Source organism: Metarhizium robertsii (genome assembly GCF_000187425.2).
Source record: "Metarhizium robertsii ARSEF 23 chromosome Unknown MAA_Scf_4, whole genome shotgun sequence".
NCBI lineage: Eukaryota > Fungi > Ascomycota > Sordariomycetes > Hypocreales > Clavicipitaceae > Metarhizium > Metarhizium robertsii.
Genome location: NW_011942182.1, coordinates 2,922,526 through 2,943,559, shown reverse-complemented (window position 1 = coordinate 2,943,559; position 21,034 = coordinate 2,922,526). Strand labels below are relative to the sequence as shown.

Genomic DNA, 21,034 nt, shown 5'->3' with positions numbered 1-21,034 from the left:
CACACTCGGCATATAGATACGCGATAGTCACAGCAGACGCCAGAGCAGAAAATATCTCAATCAAATCAACTACAACGTACTTTTCGCACTATCAAACATTCTCTTCACATACACTTCGTACCAGACTCAGCTCCGCGACACGCCACGCTCAGCGCAGTACTTGTCCACCTCCTTGCGCAGCGTCTCCTTCTGCCGCAGCGCCGCGTCCATGACGTCCTCGCACGTCTTGCCCAGTCCCCTCGGATCATCCTTGCCCGCAATCTCATTAATGTTCGCCATCTCCGCCAGCACAGCCTCCAGCTGGTTCGGCAGCCACGTCACAATCGGGCTCCCGCCAGTAGCAGTAGGATGCGACGTCCTCTTCAGGATGTACTCCCTAGCAAAGCACCAGTGGCGCCAGCGGAAATCGCGCACCTGGTCGAGAATCTGCAGCCACAAGCTGCGCGACTCCCTCACCAGGTCCTTCTCCTCGTCCGTAGTGGGCTTGGCCCTCAGAGCGAGCGCGAAGCCGCGCAGGTCGTGGCTCTCCGAGACCTCCTTGACGTGCAGCAAAAAGTCCTTGTGGTTGCTGGGCCTGTACTTGCGAAAGTCCTGCAGGATGTCGGTCAGGGGCGTGTTGGGCATGGGCACCTGCAGCAGGTTGTCCATCAGGGGCACCATGGAGTCGTTGGCGCCGCTCTCGCCGCGGAACGACATGGGCTTGCCGTCGTTGAGGCCCTCGTAGACGACGCCGTGGGGGAACATGGACTGCGACGTGATGCCGAAGATGAAGGTGCGGAAGCTGGTGTACTCGGTGGGACGGGACTTCCCCCACATGGTCTCCATGACCGAGTTGATCTTTTGCAGCGCCCCGAGGATCTCGGCCAGGCCCTCGTTGAAGGCGGCGCGCTGGGGGGCGGTGCCCAGGGGGGTCGTGACGCTGGTCCCGACGTCGAGGCACTTGACGGTGCCGGCGACGAGGGGGCCCGAGTTCTTGACCATGTCGATGTGGACGAGGACGAAGCCGGCCTCGGACGAGGTAGGGTCCAGGCCGTGCTCGAAGGCGCGGATGAGGCGGAGGTTGGAGTACTCGAGGCCTTGGCTGGGGTCTTCCAGGCGGTAGTTGTACAGGGCGTAGGAGCCGGCGTATTCCATGAAGGGCATGAAGCCGGCACTGCGACACGTGTCAGTACGGTGTACACATATGTGTGTGTGTGTATATATACGCGGCAGAGTGTTGCGAGCGTGGCGGGAAGAGGCTTACATTTCGGCACAGCGGGCAATGGGCCGTGCAATATTCTTGGGCAGAGTCTGTCTGCCGAGGCCGTACTCCTCGCCCCTGACGAAGCGCTCGTGGCAGGGCTCGAGCAGATACGCAGAGGCCAGGAAGGAGTAGTCGCGGTACAGGGCATTCATCATGGGCAAGTCGTCCTTGTACTTGTCCATCTCGTCGGTCAGGTCGGGGAACTCATTGTCCACAACGGGGCCCAGCTTGCCGGACGCGAGAAGACCCGGCTCCCCGGAGAGCGTCTTGACGGGCATGCGCTGCAGCAGCGACTCGAGGGGCTCAAACTCCTTGGGCAGCGTGACAACAGGGTCCAGGCGAGGGAGGAAACCTCGCGTGGTAGACACCATGAAGGCAGGGAGGGACTTGTCGTGGGGACGAGGGTCTTCCAGGACCCGGAAGGGGGGAGCGGTGCCAATAGAACCCATTGTGCGCGTGTTGTGTGTTGTGTGTGTGATATGTGTGTGTGATAGTGTAGTGTGTTATGTGTGTGTGATGATGTAGTGTGTGTGTGTGTATGTGTGTGTGTATAAGTGATCAAGGCGTGTAAGTGGTGTAAGTGGTGCCTAGGGCAACGTGTGCAAGCCGGGGACCAAGTAAAATGGCAAAAATAGGACAAAATTGATGGCGGGCACGCCGAGCTCGATACAAGGCCGTCTGGGCGATGAATTGAAAAGAATCAGAATTGCAACTCGACGTCCGGGCTCGCGGCGCCGCCTAAGTACCCCGTGGCCGGAATGCATTCCGGCCTCACAAGCGGGGATAGGGTCACGATGCGCAGCAACATCGGAGGGCGAGACCCTCAGTCTGGCCCGTCATTGGAAGGATGGCTATCATCCTCTTTGCATTCGCCACGTAAGAGAAATGCACAAGCAAAGCCGGGACGCTGCCGCCGCGGCGCGAGCACGCCTGATATGCGGACGAGACAGCTCGGCGGCTCGGGGCCTCGACGGCCACGCATGGTCGACGCTGGACAGCAAAGTCGGCGGCTTTGGCCCTAATTGCTGCCGCCGCTCGGCCGGATGCCAGGCGCGGCGACGGCGGACGTGTCTGTCCAGCGTGTATTCGAGGCTGCGAAATCCGGGGTAGATGGTCATGCTTTACAATGCTCTCCATGGCACTGGCCGTCGCCTGGGACGTGACGGAGTCAGCTTCTCCATACATGTACGTCGTCCATGGGATTTGTGGGGAGGCTCGGGGCCCCAAACAATGGGCGAGATAAGGCGCTTTGCCCGTACGAGGCGCTTTGCCCCACATGATGCCGACTCTGCCCGGCGCCAATCTGCCCCAATCTGCGCCGTGTCTGGCTTCTCGTTGGCCCATTGGCCGGAATCGTTCCGGCCACAGACGACGAGATCGGACCCGGCGCCCTTGCTGCCACCTTGTCATGTTGCACGCCGGTCAGGCAAAAGCGCATCTGCCGGACGTCTTACATGGGTTAGGGCTTGCTTGCACGTCTCTGCTCGAGCTGCCTGCATTCAATGTTCTCATTACGCAACAACATCCACCTTGGCCACGTGTGTAGAGGTGGTCAAGCAGCCAAGACAAAAAAAAAAGGGTGAATGAGCAACTATCGCCATCTGCGTGAGATGTTGTACTACTACTATCTGAAGCCGAAGCCCGAGCCCAGAGTCCCTGCCCGTCCCAACTTCTCCACCATTATCATCATACATGCCCAACACGATCATCCCAGCCAAAGAAACAAGGCACGACAGCACGTGTACCTGCCGAAGCCCAAGAAAAGGCCGACAAAGGAAAATAATAAACGAAGGCGTGCGAATCACGGCGTAGACCTCATGCCGTGTTGCCAACTTGAAAACCTGATTCTTCCCTCCTCCCTCCTCCCTCCTCCCTGCCCTGCTGTCTCACACATCCATTACTTGGACCCAGGCACCCGCACCGTCATGAAGCCCGTCTCCGCTCGGCGCACAGCCTCGTTGGCCCCGGCGGCAGTGGCCGCGGCAGGCGACGCGCCGCCCAACTGGGCGGGGATAGGGACGACGGTGATGACCTTGACCCTTCCGTTTGGATTGCCGGAGTCTGGAGCGGGGTTTGTATCCGGCCCAGATGCGCTGCTCAAGGACGTGTCATCGGCCACGGTGTCGGCGGCCTTTTCCCCGGCGTCTTCGGTCCCGGCGAGATTCGCCGGCTGCTGATTAGGCGTGTTGGCGACTGTATCCGCCGCGGTGTTGGAGGTTTCCTTCCCGGGACCTCCGGCCTCGGTAAGATTCGCCGGCTGCTGCTGATTAGGCGTGTTGGCGACTGTATCCGCCGCGGTGTTGGCGGCCTTTTCTCCGGCGTCTCCAGTCTCGGTGAGATTCGCCGACTGCTGATTAGGCGTGTTGTCGACTTTATCCGCCGTGGTGTTGGCGGCCTTTGCCCCCGAGTCTCCAGTCCCGGTGAGATTCGCCGGCTGCTGCTGGCCAGGAGCACCGACGACCTTGTCCGGCGCGGCGGTGTGATTGGCAGACTTTTCCGGAGCGAGGCTCACCGCATCTTGAGGGGCTGTGACGTTTCCTGCTCCTTCACTTTCCTGGACGGGCGTGCTGCCGATTTGCCCAGGCCCTTGCGTCTTGTCGACAGCCGTGTGGTTGAAAGACTTGTCATCAACAGCCACGTCCGCCGTCTTTTGGTCCCCCGCCTGAGAAGCATGGCTGGCCGCGGTGCTATTCGAGAACTTGGAGGTGTCGTTGGAGAACTGCGCGAAGCTGCCGGCGCTGGGAGCCACGGGGACATTCTGAGAAACTTTTGGCTTCTCGACGCCCTTGCCGGTGCCGTCTTGGGGGTTTTTCACCGCGGCGGCAGTGTCGTCGGGCGTCGTCTGCTTTGCCGCCGTAGACCCCGTGGCCTTGTGCTGTCGTACAACTGTGACGGTCGATAGCCTGGTGGTTGTCCTGGTGACTGTCGTCATGACCAACGCCCCGTTGACGGGCACAGTCTTGACCTCGACCATTTCTACCGTGGCCGACACGACCTGGGGCAAGGCGGTGCGAGCGTCGCCGCCGGGGACGTCAAGCGCGGCACTTCCTTTGCCACTCTCTGCCTTGGCCTTTTGCTTTTCTTCTGCCGAGGTGTCTGCCCCTTTGGGTTGGCCGGACTTGTGGTTCTCCGAGGAAGCATCGCCGGTTGGAGGAGAGGTGTTTGGGCTTGCTTTGCGATCCCCTCCGTTGGCAGCCGTGCCGCTTTTAGCAGGTCCCTTGGGAGAATCACCCGAACCGCCGGCGTTGGCGGGATTCTTGCCATTGACGGCGGATTCCATGGGGCAGTTGGAATTTCTGCGGAATAACGGGTGTCCACTTACATGCCCGTCCGCATCCACGACGGCTCTCGCTCCCAGGTCATAGATCAAGTTCTCTGCATCGCAGTCCTGGTCTCTGGCACCGCCCGCGCCGTTCGTCTTGTCAGAAGCAGGCTGGGATCCGGGCCCCAACCTAGGAACGGGCGAGGTAGGTTCGGGCCCGTTCGGTAGCAGCGCCCTCACCTGCCGGTCCAGTTCTTCAATCTTGGTCAGAATGCTGTGAATTTCCGACTGGGACACGGCCACGGTGGCGTCGCGGCCCTCAATGATGCTCCGCGCCCGTTTCACCGTGTAGTGGAAACGTTCAATGTTTGTCGCGTACGACGGAACACCTTCGGCGGCATTGTCGACGCGGACGAGAGCGCCGTCTTGTCCGGAACGAAGATCCCGACGGGGATTGAGCCCGAGGCCCAGCTTGAGGAAGGTCCCCGGCAGAACCATTGGAGCAAAATCGAATTTTTAAAAAAAGAGTACAGTATAAAAGGTGTTACAAGATTAATGATGATTACGATAGAAAGTAAATGGAGCCTTTGGCCTGGTGTTTCCGATAAAGAGTTTGGGCTTCATGGCTTCCAGGAATATATCTCTTTTTCCCCCTGAAGCTTGAGTTGTGAGGAGCAACGCATTCCAGTCACTGCGTTGCCGACGAGTACGGTGAGACTCATATGAAGAGTAACTTCTGTTGCCAGAAGCCGTCTCCTGATCCGCTTCGAGAGTATCCAACATTCCAGAGGATAGCAGGGAGACGAACGATCTTCAGATTGGCCATGATTGCTTTAGTAGTTGATCGACGCAATGTTCCTGGTGCAGCCCATGCTAGTAGTGCGTTGCCTGTACTATGTGCAAGGCTGTGTGGTGAGAAGAGAATCCAAAACTGACTTTCGAATCACTTCTCTCGCAGTGTTCTCCCTTGATGCCGGATACGATGCCGTCTAGTTTTTTTCAATGTCGCTCAAGTATATCGGATTTGATGGAGCGAAGGTGAAAGTGATTGACGTTGTTTCCACCATCAGCCCGCCATAAGCGCGCTGTCCACAAGGGATGTCACCCCCCTTTTCGAAACGCATTTACCCGGTGCAGCCTTCTTGGCTGGTATGCGACAATAAGTTCAACTTATGTATGTACGTAGATACTGCTGAGACATTGCATGGATCATGGTTCCCCAGACAAGCCTTTTGGCATGTGGGCACGTCAGCGTGATCCACCGAGTTCTCCGACATGAGACAAATAATTTGGACGCCAAGACAAAACGGGAATAGGATGGCATTAGGAATTATATACTGCGACACTTGGAGTTTGACTGTTTTAACTTGGGCTCACGGTTTTCCTGCCCGCGGTGTTGGTGAAGGCTGGGAACTCCATCTACTGTTTCTTGACTTATAAGCGGAATGCGACAACTTGGCCTCGGTAGAGACAATTCAGGCACAATCCCCTCTGACGCTCTAGGTTCCTCGTAATCGCCCTGTTTACGCCACATGACAATGGTTGCATAACTTCAACGCCTCCACATGTTCCTGGGGGTCATCCCGTATCTGATCCCGCTCTTCATCTAGGAGACGGCCAGGATATTCCTTTGGCCTGGGATATTCTGGGGAAATCTAGAGTTGAATCCAATAACCGACCTTGCCTTCATAAAAGTACCCGGCTGGATGGATAGCTTCTGATCAGACACAAGCCATCGGACACCCTCCGAGCAAGGAGGCGTTGTCAGGGAACCTTCGTAGCTGTATTCAAGCGTGTTAGACACATGTCTGATTGCGAAACCCGTCACCTGCAGAAAACTCACGTTTGAAATGACCCCGACGAGAGCGTGCTGACCAAATCTGACATGACCAGAGGCTGTGTCTTAACCACCGTCCCCGGCTCAGCAATGCCGTCTACAGAGCTGAGCACCGTTTCAAGAAGCGCAGAAGGCTTCTTGGCCGCAGCCGCAGGGGCATTGACATGGAAGAAGCCATTCTTCATCGCGGGAAGCCGGCCACCACCAATCCTAGTCTTGGCCGTGCTTTTCGCTGCCCGACCCGGGCCCTCGTCGAGATCCACAAAGACACCGACAACCGCAACCTGCTCGGCTTCCCCCTGCCAGACCATGTGGATTTCCATGGCCATGCTGGTCCCGTTGTCTAGGTGCTCACTTGGCAGGTGAAAATGAAACTGCTGGAGCTTGTACTGAACCCCGTCGAAGGACATGTTGCCGCCCTTGGCAACTACTTCGACCGTGGTTCCGAGATTTTCAAATTCAGTCCCCTCGGGCATATCGGGAATGTCGAGGCCCAACTCGGCGCCCGGGATCATGCTGAAGGAGCCGGGCACCATGTCGACGGGGGATTGACTCGTCCCGTTTGCGCAGAGAGAATTTGCTCCCGGGTCGAGAGCCATCCAGTTGGTTGGACCCTGAATGCACACATGTAATCCATCAACCTCTTGCACTTGATGGTTTGGCAAACACAGGTCATGACGCTAGGGTGGCGAAATAGAACGTGTAGAAGAGGGGAGTGTATACCTTCATACCAATGTAGCCAAACGTGTTTACTTTGACAGCACCTCCCTCCTCCCTGGGCTGTAGAATCGTCCCGTAGGCGCATGAGGCGGATGCTTGCGTGAAGTAGACGGCCAAGAATGGCCAGTAGACATTGGAAGATAGCATGATTAAATCTTATGTATAAAAAAAAGGACTTGAACAAAGGCTCATAAAGCGACAGAAGGAAATACAATAAAAAGAGGACCGGCCCCTATGAAATAGAATAAGTCATGAGTGAGCGCTGGAAGAGGAGTACAGCCGAGAGGGCTGCAGATATATTGAACCTTGACGATGGCGCTGAGAGGGGACTTCCAAGCATCTCGTTGAATACACCTTCTTAATTTAGAAACCGAGGAAACTATTTTATCCGCGACTTCACCCGACGCAAAAGTCAATTGAGACTCGACATTGTTCGTAGTCATGGTAGATGGTGAATACATGGAGTTTCCATTCGCCGGAGCTTCGCAGTAGTCGAAACACTTTGGCTTCTTGTTAGCCAAGAAGCTCCTGATGACGCATTTCCTCTTCCATATCCTCACGGCTTGAGACGCGCTTCAAACAGCGAGGATTCACATTTAGGCGCGTGGCTGAACTAAGCATGATTTTATGCCAAAAGGATCGATAGGCGGCGACACCCGACTGTGGTGGACGTCAAGTGCGGCTGAGATATCGCGGAGCAGCGCGCCTCGAAACTGGGTGCAGAGCAGCCGAGTTGATGGAGTTTCAAGGAATTGGCGCTTCCCGTGCTGGTGGCGTCGTGGTGGCTGGCACTTCTTGCGAGTTGAGTCCGTCGTCGTTGGATGCCAAGGCCGAGTTGATATTCATGACCGCGTCTTGTGAGCTGGTTGCGCCTCGCCGAAGCCCCGTCGTCTGTTGTCCCTTGCGGTGAAGAGCCGTATGGAAAAAAAATGAAAACCAGCCAGGCACTGGTGTTCGTATAGCCGTGGGCAGAAGGTGGTATGTACAACTGCGAGCAGAGAATGCGACGCCGTCTTTTCCAATGAGGAGGAGTAGTCGCTGGAAAAATCGTATGATTCACCAACAAGAGGGACTTGGGTGGCGTTGTGTGGCTTCGTTTTGGACCGGCTAGATTAAAAGTTGGTCGCATCGCACCCCTGCCCTCACGTTGCTTGCGCCGGGGTTGCTGGCCTTGGCAATCTCTTTGAAGAAGCCTGAGACGAGGCTGAAGGGGAAAATCTGGGGAACAAAGTTTGTGCAAGGTAACGTGCCAACGTCTGAAGTTGCCCTGCAAGGATAGAGGTAGCTAGCTATCCGGATATTGCAGTTTGGCCCACCGGGACCAAAGGCCCAAGGGTCTGATTTATGCCGATATAATACAGTGGCGGTGAGCCCTGGGGTATCATGACCATTGTCCTCGTAACATCTGTGTGACACTATCTACGGGAGAATGGTGAGGCTGATACTGTTGGTGGCTAGCAAGTCTCGACACTGCTCTGATGGTGGCTGAACAGGATTCCCAGTCCTAAATATTGACTGACCTCATGGTAGTATAATAAACATCCATCTACTCTGAAGAAGCTCGACGTCGATTCAGACCTCTCCACTCCCACGCAAGCAACGTCAGGACGTATTCAGTTATTCAAAGGTGCATTGGAGGCGGCGGAGGGATATATCCGTTTTGCTAGATAGATACGATAAGATGGCAACATCGGTTTTCCACCGCAGCGGCGAGGTCGTTGGAGGTACACGAAGATTGCTCGAGGGGCGGTTTGCCATTCATGCCTCCTTATCCTCCTCTTCATGCAGGAATTGCCTGCCCTCTAGTACATTCCATCGTAGAGGACAACATGGCAGCCATCCGACCTGTGGTCATAAGCTCTTGGTTAGTAACCACTCGGATAGAAAGACGAGAGAAAGATTAAGCGGGGATTTTGGAATAGTCTTTCCGCCTTTTGCCAGTGGCCCCTGTTGACTGGTCTTTTGCGCCGTAAACTTCCGGCTGCATGCATGGAGGTGATGACATACCGGAGCAGGCAACGTTTTGTTGCCTATTGGTCGGTCAATCGTTCGAGCTGAAATTCCAAACGTCCCATTGGGCCAGGACAGAAGGAAGCTCCGCCACGAGTCATATTCGTTGGTAATAGCAGTTGGTGGCTTACTGCAGGTAGATGGAACATCTGGAGAGATCAGTCAACGTCCACAACTTGATTCACCCGCCAAGAACCGGGCAGAAATATGCAGCTACTCGACCTGGGGATGTCGTAAGATAGATGTCAACTGGCCCATGGCGCCATCCCGCATAACGTCGGGCAAGTCCCTCCATCGTCAGAAGCCGAAAAATCTGTCTCAGATTCTACGGCATATAGTACACTTGAAAGCGTCAGAAGTATGGGTGCTGGAGAGTGCCTAGGTGGTCTCTATGCTATTATCTGTTGGAAGCCTTGTCATAGCCAAGAAGGCGACCAGGAAAATGCCGCATATTTTTTCAAAGAGCCGTGTCCGATTTGCTTCGCTTCCGAAAGCTCTGTTGATGTCCACGGGCTGAAGCAAATACCGGTAAATGATATATATGCCATGCTGCAAGGTCTCGTTTAACCACTCGGAGATAAGACACGGAACATCTCCATATGACATGCTTGTGTCGTCGAATAGAGGCGTATCTATTAGAGTAACAGTTCTCCCATGAATCTCAGTCTTTACGCAGGCAATCTGTTTCGTGACTTTCGAATATCAGCCGCGAATACAGGCCCTTTCTGTAAATGCTATTTGAGAAGCTCAGGGTCAGCATGCAATGGTCGAGTTCATCAACGCTATAATCCGAAGAGGGATGGAACTTTTGGTTTCTTTGAAATTTACCAACGTGTTGGAACCACTGTTTCTGTGACGAGGGCTTAACAAGGCTCGGAACGTAAAGGTTCAAATTCAAAGATAATATCAAAGAGTGTCAAAGGTCCCTAGTTTTCTAAGAGGAAGAGAGGGATTAGTAACCACTATATATATACATGAAAGGAACGCCCGGGCCTAGGGCTCTTACCCGGGCACGTGTTCAGGTTATGTAATAAATACGTCCTATATTGGTGAGGCCCCTTTGTCGGGCCTCACGATCTGTTGAGCACTTTCCGTGTAACGGTTTCAACGGAATATAAGGCGGTATAACTGCTTCGCAACTAGAGCATGTTCTTTTTGTGATATATTGTCGATAGTAAAAGGACGAAAGGCGCCAACGATGTCGTAGCTGTCATAGATGTGAAGACCTGTTTGTGAGTTTAAAATGCGATATAACTAGCCATTTACTCAGAGCACCGCCTTCCAAGTAGAGAGAGAGAGACGCGCGGCAGTCGAAGTGAGGGCCGAGCGTCTCAAGCCCTTGTTAACGCTTCTTCCGCAGATGGCGAAACCTGTCCTCAGCTTGCAATGCAGCCCCCATCAACCAATCCGACTCTATTACGATAGCCGTAGACAGCCAAGTATCATGTCTATCTGGCGACTCTTTGACCGCCTCGGCAAGAAATTAGAGACGTTCATGTTTCTCAGTGTCGATCAAACAGAACTCGGCATTTGTTCCGCAGACGCGAGGCAAGATCGGCCGATAGTCTGAAGGACGCTTGGGACGATTTGCAGTGTGTCTGCTTTGAGAGCTCCGAATTCCGGGAAATTGCTTTCGCGTGCTTGCAAACCTTTCTCGGTTTTGACGCGATATTCAGAGAGAATAGGAAACGCTCCATCTTAAGCCAGGCTATACGTACAGCCTTATAGCCTCGAACCACTTGACGATATGCGCGATATTTCTCTCATATAAAGCTGAATCAAGGCGGTTGATGATCTTGGGGATTCCCATGGCGGAAAATGTGCCCAAGAGTGACGTAAATCTTTCCGCGTATATACCGTATCGGCATTTCTTTCCTTTGCAATGCCACTTACAACGTGGGCTTGGATCTCGACATGGCGACTGGTTACTTTCTCTGTTGCCTTGACAGGGTCTCCGAGCCTCCGATGCATCAGACAAGCCAAGACGATCATACTCGCCCATGATTGTGTGTTTTGTGGTCGGAGTCGATAAGCACCCTTTGGGCGTATTGTATTTTCCCGATTGGGAAGTTGCTCCGAGACTCAAGTTCCCGCCGGAATAAATTCTTAACAAATAATCTCCAGAGTGACTCTCCGACACAATGACTGCAATCTATTATTATTTACACTAGACACGATGAGCGTGTTGATTAGCACATTCGTAGCAATTGATACCCGTAGCCAACTAGAGCGTTGCTCCAAATGGCTTCAAATGCTTCAAAGAGGTAACAGAGTGTGGCGTAGGAGAACGTTGGTCGGGGGTTAGTAATTCTAACATGTAATATGATGCTCAAGGGTTCAGATGGAATTTCATTTCTGTAAGGCTGATGGCGTTAGACTACCTGTGTCCCGTAGAGCTTATAGTAGAGTTGATCCCTCATTCGGGTTACGGCCATGATACAATTTATCCCGCGACTATTGAGGCTGAGCCACAATTAGCTTCTATTTTCGGGGATGGGGCAGTCTCAGAGTATTGTCATGAGTCGAATACGCATCCCACTCACTCTACTCGGGAATCTAGTGGGATGCGAGAGCGGCAACGTCTACTCCCGCATTCTGAAACAGGATTGAAGCACGTGAAAATCAGCAACTTCTCAAGACGTCAAGTTCCATAAATTCCTGGGACTTCCAGACTTGCCAAAAACTATATTATAAGTCTCATTATCCTCTTTGTTATGGTGCCAAGCATCACTGAGACGGTAAAATGCGTCCAGAGTTCATAGTCTCGGCTCTTGCCGCAGCCCAGGGGGCCGCGGGCCGCACCATTGCTACTCGTCAAGGTGTGCAGATACAAGCCGTCCATTTTCAAAAGTTGCACACGTGGCAATTCGCTAATGTTGACAGTATCCGGAGTCTTGGACTCCCCCGAGCAGTTCGCGCTGTTCGCGCAGTATTCCTTCTCGTCGTACTGCAAGCAGCTACACGACACATCTCTCAATACACCCGTCTGCACCAATTCAGATAAAACGCCATGTCCAAACTTTGAAAACGCCACTACAGTTGCAGAATTTGCTGCCAACGACCGATTTCAAATTGGTGGGTTTGTCGCGAAAAACCCGGGCCAGCAGCATATCGCCGTGGTTTTCAAGGGAACTGATTCTGCCGGTGACATTGCAACGGATGCGGCCATAGACCAGATTGATAGGTAATGTCTAACATTACCCCATCATATCGACTGAAGCTAATGCCAGGCCAGTGATCTTTGTGAAGGATGCAAAGTCCACAAAGGCTTCGGCCGCGCGTTTAATGAGATTCAAGGTCAGCTTGAGCAAACGATCAAGACAGAAAAAGCAGTTCCGGGCCAAGAAAACTGGCGTCTTGTCGTAACTGGCCATTCTCTCGGCGCCGGTGTAGCGACTATAGCCGGCTCATCTCTCCGCAAGCAAGGCATGGCCCTCGACATGTATCTCTATGGCTCGCCGCTGGTCGGCAACGACAAGTTTGCCAAATTCGTGTCCTCGCAGGGGGGTGGCTTCACGGCGCGCATCACAAACGCCAGAGATCCCGTCACGGCGATCCCCAAGAATCCCCTCTCCCCAAAGACGTATAAGCACATTTCTCCCGAATTCTGGTTCGCAGACGGCGTTGAGGGGCCGCAGGGGTTATACACGACGAGCCGACAGGTGTGTAGTGGTGAAAAGGACTGCACGAGTGCGTCATGTGCCAAGCTGTCCAAGGGAATTTTACTCTCTGGTTGCAATTTTACCGACCATACAAGGTATGCGGCCGACTTGAAGCCGTGCGATGGACTGCAGGGCAGCACGCCCTTGGACATTATACCAGGGCTGAACGATACTTTGGAGGCTGCCAAGGAGAAGAAGGATAAAAAGAAGGACAAGAAGAAGGGCAAGTCTCGTGAGCGGATAGTACACTTGGAGTAATGCTAGTTTACAAGGCAACTACGATTCTTGTTTACCCCTTTGTTCCTTGCAAGTGACAGCACGGGCGTACCAGACTTGTAGCAGTGAGCTAGCCTCATATGTGCACGGATCCTACGATATTCGTTAGCCTTTACTTATTTTTATATTGGATGAAGACCAATCAAAGTATTGCTGTGGTTAGGGGAAGCCTTTCGATCAAACTCTTGACATCAAACTCTTGACTGCTCCATTAAACGCATTAGTACTGCGCCCCTAGCTAATATAAAATAGTCCAACTTGATATTCAAGCTAGCTGCCACTTGTCCAGCAGGGCACCCTTATATTCTGCGTAATGGAGCGCGGGATTCAGAGTCTATATTCCTACAAAAGATAATGTACTAACATGATTTATTCCGCTAGAAACTGTAAAAACTTGAAAAGGAAGAAAGAACGAAAGAATTGCATTGTATTTGGTATTCAGGTATATTCGCTGTAACAAGTAGTCATCAATCAGCTCAAATCAAACCACTATTCTCCGCCTTCTTCTAACAAGACATAATATTCCAACCAAGGTGAGTGAACCGCTGCAAAGAAACAGAATTGGCCGATTGCTTATATTGCTCAAGACCCAAACGTCCCAGCCATGCCACGACGAACCAGGGTGATGCTCAAAGTACGAGACGGGAGACATCCCATATAGCTCTGGCGGAAGAATAGCCACATGCAAGTCTCTCACGTCTTCAGAAACTTCCGCCGTCGTGTTGTGGCTGCTGGCCCTCAGAAAGTCTACCAGAACGCGTGTCACGAACATTGGGCCGGTAGACATCATGACCGTCGGATACTTTGTTCCGCGGTAATAATTATTCCGCTCGAGTGAGAGAACGAGTTGGCGAAAGAGCTCATGACCCTTCTCAGAGCCCATGACGTCATTGCTAACCCCGTATGGAGTTGTCTTGCCAAAGAAGGCAGGATATTTCAAAAGGGGCGAGAGGTCCTTTTTGCAGCCTACATCCAGATCGAGATATATCCCGCCGTAATGGTGAAGTAGCAGGTACCGAAGGGCATCGAACCGTTGGACATTGTAGGGATAGCTGTCGTATATGGGTAGAAACCAGGAGTAAAGAGATCTTATAAAATCTCGTCCTTTTTCATCCGTCCAAAGGACATGAGTCCAGTTTCCGGGAGGATTTTGCTCGCGACACGAACGGTAGGCCTCGGACCACTTTTCGGGTATTGTCCTGTTCTTGTATATTTGATGAATAATTCTGGGTATTCTCTCGATGGAAGGGCCGGGGTGTAAGGCGTTGTCATGCTGGACGATGGATGCCTCGGTGAGAGGAAGAAGGTTGCGTTGGAGAATAACCTCGCCAGCCCAAAAACCGCGCAGCGTGGAAACGGAAAAACAGACAACAGCGACGCAAAGGAATAAAAATAGAATAAACCGATTCTTGAGGTTGTTTCTAACCAACATTCTAGTAATGGCCTTTCAAAAGAGCGTTGCTGGTCGAGTGGCCCAAGTCTGCACCAGCAGCCTTGCCTGGGAGGCTCTTCCTCGACATATATGGTCTGGTGTCCTGTAGACATGGAGAGCAGCTTGTCGTCACGGGTCGAAATTCCTGTGTCACGTCTACTTGCACGGACACGTCTCAGCCATGACGAATGCTGACTGGCCTTTGTTCCCGTTGCGCCGTACTACGCCAACAAGGAACTCGTTGGTCGGACTCCAAACAACGGGAACTCGATTCATGACTTTCACTAGGGCTTTAAGGGGGGATCTTTGGCTCCGCTGATGAAACCTCCAGTTAAGGCTATGGCTTTAAACATTTTCGGCTGGTTTTCACTTATTTTCTTGCTACGCGGCGACTTTGAATTTGACTATTTGACAATAATTAAACCACCTAACATGGCACTTGCTGATTGCCCGGAAATAGGCACAAGAGTCACATTCGGCACAGTACAATCGTCCACAATTCGTTAAATCATCTTGACACATAAATTACCAAAAAATCGCAAAGGCCATTGTCCGTCCACCTGATACCATCCAACAAGGGCCATGACTTCATAGCCCGTCTTGGCCACGCGTCAACCCGCCCGATAGCCAATCGGGATCCTTGCCTCGGCCTTCAACTTGATATATGTGGGGCCAGATCGTGAACTTGTGTCCAGAACGGGAAGTTCACCACTTACAACGGACACAAGTCGTTGTGGCGGAGCAGCTTGCTACACGCGGACACCAGAGAACCAACACGTTAGGCTTATGCAAAAGGCTGTATGCATAATGCGAATAGCCACGACGAATCTTGACGCTGGTCCCAGTTAACACGGCTCAAGCCAGGTTGGCAGTCTAGCTAGTAGCTGCATGACCTCGTGTTGTCTCAGACTAGACTTGTCCGCGTATGTGTCCATGCCCATGTGGGACGAATGCGAGCATGCTTCACATACCTTGAACAATGTGTTGTCACTGGGAGCCTTACAGCCTCGACGTGTATGCCATTGATACTGTCTGTAAGGACACCTATGCGCGGCGGCAACCAGATACTTCATCATGCAAAACTCCAGTAGCTTAGAGAATGATGCTATCTATTCAAAGCGGTCTCATGAAGGAACTTCAGTTCGGCTTTTGAAATTACACATCCGCTTTTCAACCCTCATGTTAAGCAAGTTGGCATATAGTGTCATTCGTGATAATTCCACCTGTCCGGATTGACGACCAAACATCCCGTCTCTGGCAATCTTTACCTGTCAAGTTAATAAACACCCCATAAGAGACCATTGCAACCCTAAAACTTCCACTGTTTGCACCAATTCCTCACGAGCTCCTCAGTTATAGGACCCAAATTCCTCATCGTAGCACTATGCTGTACGGTCCTCCTCATGTCAAAAGCCACCGGCCGATTTCCAGCCCTATTCGCAGCAACCATGCCTCGGTAGGTATCAAGAAGCTTGATCCCAGGATTATCCTCCGCGCCATCCTTCTCCGCGCTCCGTTCCAGCGCAGAGACCCAATTCTCCAGCGGAACAATCTCCCGAATTCGCTCACGGTAAAACTCCTTCACCACCCGAGCTACGTCATTCCATGTCGTCTTATGCGGGTTGACCCCGTGGAAATATCCCGAAATGTCAGACACGGCCTTTTGTCCGGATATGCCGCCAACATCTACCACGAGTCCCGCAATATCATCCACCGGAATCCAGTCAACGTCAGACGGACCGATGGTATCAGGAAGCATACCCAGATGAATCGAGCTGGCCACCAAGCTAGGTATGTACTCCTGTTTATTCCACATGCCCAATTCGCCCCGGGGGCCTCCAATCTGTCCCACTCGAATACTCGCCGCCGGAACCCCTGATCTCTCCGCCGCGGCATCTAGAACCAGACTGCCGGCCAGCTTGGACCGGCCGTAGCCCATTTGCGCCAGAGCCAAGTCTCGTAGCTGACGCTCCGGCACGGGCTCCTCTGCCGCCCAGCAAGCGGCGGTACTTACGCTGGAGACGAACACGATGGGCACGCGCTTGGCGGCCTCGTTGCAGAAATCAACCAGGCGACGCACCCCCTGGACATGCGGCTCGAACGACGACACGCTAATGACAAAGTTGACGGGCCACGCGTTGTGAATGATGCGATCTGCGTTTACGAGAAGCTCCTCGTACTTGGCGGGAGCGAGAGCCCAGCCCTGCCGGGATAAATCGACGCCGAGGAACTCGACTTTGGAAAAGTCCCCGGATAGGCCTCTGGCTGCGTTGAAGGCCAGTTGGCGCGATTGGCCGCCGTCGTTGCCTCTGTTCAGAGCGAATACCTTGCCGACTCTCGGGCTTGAAATCAGCCGGTCGAGAATGTAGGCTCCCAGTGATCCGGTCGTCCCTGTTATCAAGACTGTTTGCGCGTCGTCGGCGGGCTGGGCCTGATTCAAATTTGGTGCCGGAAGATCGGCCGTGTATTTCAAAACCATGTCCGCTAGGGCTTCTACCTCGTCGACGGGTTCGTTATTTTGCGAATCCTTGCCGGTCGAAATTTTGAAAAGCCTCGCGGCCAGGGCCTTCGGGGTCGGGTTCGCATAGATGACTCGTGGAGCGATTGTATTCTGGTCCAGAGCGATGCCCGCGGCTCCTAAGCTGAGGCGAAGCAGCTTTGATAATCGGAGAACTTGAAGAGAGTCCACGCCTACGCTGAAGAGATCGCTGTCTAAACCGACGTTGGGATTGCCGAATTGGTGCGTCAAGACGTCTATAATCGATTGGGCCAGGGTGCTTTCGCTGGTCAGGTCCAAATGGACCGCATCTTGTGAAGAAGAGCCCTCTTCGACTTTTTGATATAGTTCGTCAATAAAATTCACATAGGCTTTTGTGGTTGGGTTTCGCTGAACAGTCCCCTTCGGCGCTCGCGAGAATGGGATAGCCGGATCCGAAAGTACAATCATGTCGCGAGAAATGCGCCCATGAGCCACGGTGGCTTTGTTTACTTCCTGGACAAGGGACCACACGTCTTGGAGGAGAGCTTCTGCTGCCACATTGTCCGCGGGAGGCTCGATTGGTTCTACAATGAGCGCAGGCTGGAATCTTTGATGCCCGACCACGATGGCTCCCTTGACAGCCTTGTGGCCTTGAACCGCGTCCTCTATAGTAACTGGGTTCAACTTCTCGCCGTTAGAAAATACAATAATATTATCGGCTCTTCCAATATATTTCCAATGGTTGGGCAGCGTTGGATGTGGCTCATAAAGGTCGCCGGTCCGCCACTCGGTCTTTTCGGGGAAGTTGCAAAAAAACGCCTTGCGTCCGGGATTCTTTGCGTCGTCATTGCAGAGAACCATTTCGTAAGCTTCAGGATTCCACTCGACTGGCCTGAACTCGGCGCCCATGTCTTTTTCATGTATAATAAAGTACTGCCACAGCTTGAGGTTGGATTGGAAATGGATCGTATATGGGAGGCATCTGCTCCGGTATTAGTCCCCAGAGGGACAGGCAGGCAAGTTTAACGAGACAACTTACTCGGTAGCGGCGATCAAGTTGCTCAAAACAACACCACTCTCAACGAGCATGTCCCCAACCGCTGGGGCAAGATTCCCTAAGATCAAGGTTGTACGTGAGAAAAGATGCCTCCATCACGGAAGATTGTTTTGGGGACTCACCTCCACCGAATGCCACAATGTCAAGGCTGGCCAAGGCAGAAATACCCGCCTCCGTCCGGCTCATTTCTTCCAGAATAGACGGCGGGAGAAATGCCGCATCCGCACCAGAGTGTACCAAGCTTCGAGTCGCCAGGTCGGCACTCAATGGTCTATCTGGAACGCCGTACACCAAAGCACTGCCGTAAAAGATGCCCGCGTTTATCGCCAGAGCAACACCAGCGGCGTGGAACTGAGGCACCGGAGCAAAAATCTTCTCGGCCATGCATAAGTGAACCAAAGAACTAAGAGTGCCGTGGAATTCAGGACCGTTTCGGAGGCCATCAAAAACAGCGAAACTCCCTTGCCGCACGACAACAGGCTTTGGGATCCCGGTGCTGCCGCTGGTATGCAGTACCACCTGGGGATCCCATCTACCGTCCTCGTACGACCGATGGTAGGGCAATGGAACGGTTTCCGACTCAAGCCAGACTTGGGGGGCCGCAGCTTGAACAATACGCATTGGGTGCCTTTCCAACCACGGTAGAATTGTCTCCGAATAGCCCTCGGCAAAGTATATAGTGCTGCAATTGGTTGCTTTGAGGAGAGATATTTGGCCCTCGAGGCTATTCCGAGGCGACGGGAAGAAAGCCTTGTGTCGGGCTCTGATACAGGCCAACATGAATACGACGTAGCGAATATCTCCAGGGCCGATGTACGCAACCGTGGGGAAGTCCTCACTTTGATTTCCGTGGTCGGCCAGTCCCCGAACCAGTTCGTGGCCTACAAAGTTGACGGCGTTGGCAAGCTGTTTGAACGTGACCACTTCCCATCCGTCTTTCGGATCGCTGGAAAGGGGGAGATACGCGTAAGGTCTGTCCGGTTCATTTTGAGCATACTGATCAAGAACATGGATAACCAGACGCTTCCCATACTCGGATCCCTTCGAGTCAGAGAAGGTTGTCGAGGTTGGTTGATGCGTCTGGTCTTGCGTGTGCTTTTTCATGATATATGGCAAGGGCTTGGTAAATCGTTTAGAAGCTGCAGAGTAAAAGACCGCTGTCGAGTCCTCGGACAAGTAAACCGTCGGGAATTCGCGTTCAAATACCTTTTCCAAAGCGAGAAGCACTTGACATAGATGGCTGAGACATCTAGGTTATAGCCGCCTCGGGCTTTCAGCTTGTATTCCCCGACTTGTCTCGCTGACCACCTTGTGCACCGTGACAATGCACTATCGGCTGCGATGGGAGTTATCCGCGGGATTCGGAAGATTATGTCACTCATCCGTGTGACGCAAACAGAGAGAAACATGACGCAGCAGCCACATGCACACGCAAAACTGTCTTGACCCTATGAGATCTTTCGACATGGATGATGACTTGCGCAGCTACCACAGCAAAGATAGTAAGCCAATCAAATCACAAGGTAGAAATAGTTGCCGAAAACTCACGGTGTAGTAGTTACCCGTTGGCAACTAAGTGGACGTGCTAGCCACTCAACGGGTACATTTAAACTGGCCCCGTGGCTCAAAGAGATCCGACAAGTTACTGAGCATTTCAAGAGATTGTCCTCCGTAGCAGACCGAAAGCCGTGCCGGTAGACTTAGACATACATATACACTCTATTGCTGAGACTGGTCAGATTCCCTGCTACGTGACCACGGCCGCATCTGAGGGGTACTGCCAAGACATCCTTGTCCATGTAAAGCTGAAAATTTGTCATCGGAAATTTAATACTTTCAATATGTCTCGCTGTACCACCTACCAAAAGTGGACGAACCTCCGTCGGTGAAGGTGGTTATCCCCCCCATCTAGGAATCCCGAAGCCAAATCACAGCTTGGATTCATCTAGAAACGTATTTTCCACTCACCCTTGACCCTATTTGAGACATGTTATCGTATCTGTGCAGTACTCAGTAGTTGCAATAAGAATCGACATATTTCCACCTTCCTTGAAAACACTCAACATGTACAACTAGGCGTATCCATTGCAATGATGTACAAGGACCAGATACGAGCTCTTATTGAGCTATCCTAGTGTAAATGAATGAAGAGAGAGTACTCAAGATGCCGGCCAACCCAACTGAGGTAGAGACACTAAGCTTCCCGCCATCTGTTGTACACACTTGGAACTATTGGGAGGAGGAGAAAAAGAAATTCCATTTTGACACGTCAATTCGCATTTTTGACCATCTAGAGCCCGCTGCAGACATGCCTGAGACAGGGAATGTTGCATTTCTTCCCAATGCCTGGTTACACAACATACGGGCCAACGTCCCCTGCACAGCCGACTCATTCATTATTGGTAACACAAAGTAAAGTGTACACCATGCGGCAGAGGTTGCGGGACGATTATTTATACCCCTTTGAACTGTCAAATTTAAACCAATCTGAAACGTTGGAAGGGAGTCTATCTATCCGCCGGCCGGACAAGTAAGAAACGATGCTGTTGGGTATTTCTAGGAGGCCACCAAGTTGTCAGAAGCATAATTACAGACGACAATGCTAACATGAATGGATTGTACCAGCCCACGCACATTTCACTTACAATTTCTTGAAAGACTAGATTCGGCGACATTATAAGTATCCTTCTCGAAGTCCGCGTCGAAGTCGAACTCTGTAAGAAGTCGGGCCGTGCCACCTTCTTGCATAATAGATTGGATAAAGCTTTCACGCCTCCTGCGGGGAATATTCTGAGACAAAATGGAGCCCAATGCTTCCCTAGCATATAACCGACCAGCAGCAGATGCGACTCGGGGCCTCCGAACGGAGCACGCACAAACGGATATTTGGAGAGCGCCAAACCCTTGGTTAAGAGTATGGAATGCTCTTCGGCGCTCCTTGACGCAGTAAAACCCTTTTGGATGTCCTCGAGTCCGGATTTACACTACGCGGGTTTAAGTTGCACTGGGTCGTGTGGTGATGATGAACTTTATATACTAGATTTGCTAGATTTAGG

The 21,034-nt window shown here is 52.5% G+C and overlaps 7 protein-coding genes across 7 annotated transcripts; 1 reads left to right on the top strand and 6 right to left on the bottom strand.

The window, feature by feature from the left end:
• Positions 1–126: 126 nt before the first annotated feature.
• MAA_03016 (indoleamine 2,3-dioxygenase family protein) lies at positions 127–1,692 on the bottom strand (the record flags this gene model as incomplete). The annotated part of the gene is made up of 2 exons (XM_007821014.1): positions 127–1,153; positions 1,244–1,692. 2 exons carry the CDS (start codon positions 1,690–1,692, stop codon positions 127–129), a joined length of 1,476 nt encoding a protein of 491 aa, XP_007819205.1.
• A 340-nt stretch (positions 1,693–2,032) lies between these two features.
• MAA_11119 (uncharacterized protein) lies at positions 2,033–2,521 on the bottom strand (the record flags this gene model as incomplete). Its single annotated transcript, XM_011413085.1, has 1 exon — positions 2,033–2,521. One exon carries the CDS (start codon positions 2,519–2,521, stop codon positions 2,033–2,035), a length of 489 nt encoding a protein of 162 aa, XP_011411387.1.
• Positions 2,522–3,140: 619 nt separating this feature from the next.
• Positions 3,141–5,003, bottom strand: MAA_03015 (uncharacterized protein; the record flags this gene model as incomplete). Its single annotated transcript, XM_007821013.1, has 1 exon — positions 3,141–5,003. The coding sequence occupies one exon, from the start codon at positions 5,001–5,003 to the stop codon at positions 3,141–3,143; it is 1,863 nt and encodes a 620-aa protein (XP_007819204.1).
• Positions 5,004–6,111: 1,108 nt separating this feature from the next.
• Positions 6,112–7,209, bottom strand: MAA_03014 (Carbonic anhydrase, alpha-class, catalytic domain protein; the record flags this gene model as incomplete). The annotated part of the gene is made up of 3 exons (XM_007821012.1): positions 6,112–6,286; positions 6,349–6,956; positions 7,066–7,209. The coding sequence occupies 3 exons, from the start codon at positions 7,207–7,209 to the stop codon at positions 6,112–6,114; spliced, it is 927 nt and encodes a 308-aa protein (XP_007819203.1).
• A 4,606-nt stretch (positions 7,210–11,815) lies between these two features.
• On the top strand, positions 11,816–12,992 carry MAA_03013 (lipase precursor; the record flags this gene model as incomplete). Its single annotated transcript, XM_007821011.1, has 3 exons — positions 11,816–11,891; positions 11,956–12,256; positions 12,308–12,992. The coding sequence occupies 3 exons, from the start codon at positions 11,816–11,818 to the stop codon at positions 12,990–12,992; spliced, it is 1,062 nt and encodes a 353-aa protein (XP_007819202.1).
• A 499-nt stretch (positions 12,993–13,491) lies between these two features.
• MAA_11118 (uncharacterized protein) lies at positions 13,492–14,442 on the bottom strand (the record flags this gene model as incomplete). Its single annotated transcript, XM_011413084.1, has 1 exon — positions 13,492–14,442. One exon carries the CDS (start codon positions 14,440–14,442, stop codon positions 13,492–13,494), a length of 951 nt encoding a protein of 316 aa, XP_011411386.1.
• A 1,309-nt stretch (positions 14,443–15,751) lies between these two features.
• MAA_03012 (NRPS-like enzyme) lies at positions 15,752–19,082 on the bottom strand (the record flags this gene model as incomplete). The annotated part of the gene is made up of 3 exons (XM_007821010.1): positions 15,752–17,903; positions 17,961–18,036; positions 18,101–19,082. The coding sequence occupies 3 exons, from the start codon at positions 19,080–19,082 to the stop codon at positions 15,752–15,754; spliced, it is 3,210 nt and encodes a 1,069-aa protein (XP_007819201.1).
• Positions 19,083–21,034: the final 1,952 nt, after the last annotated feature.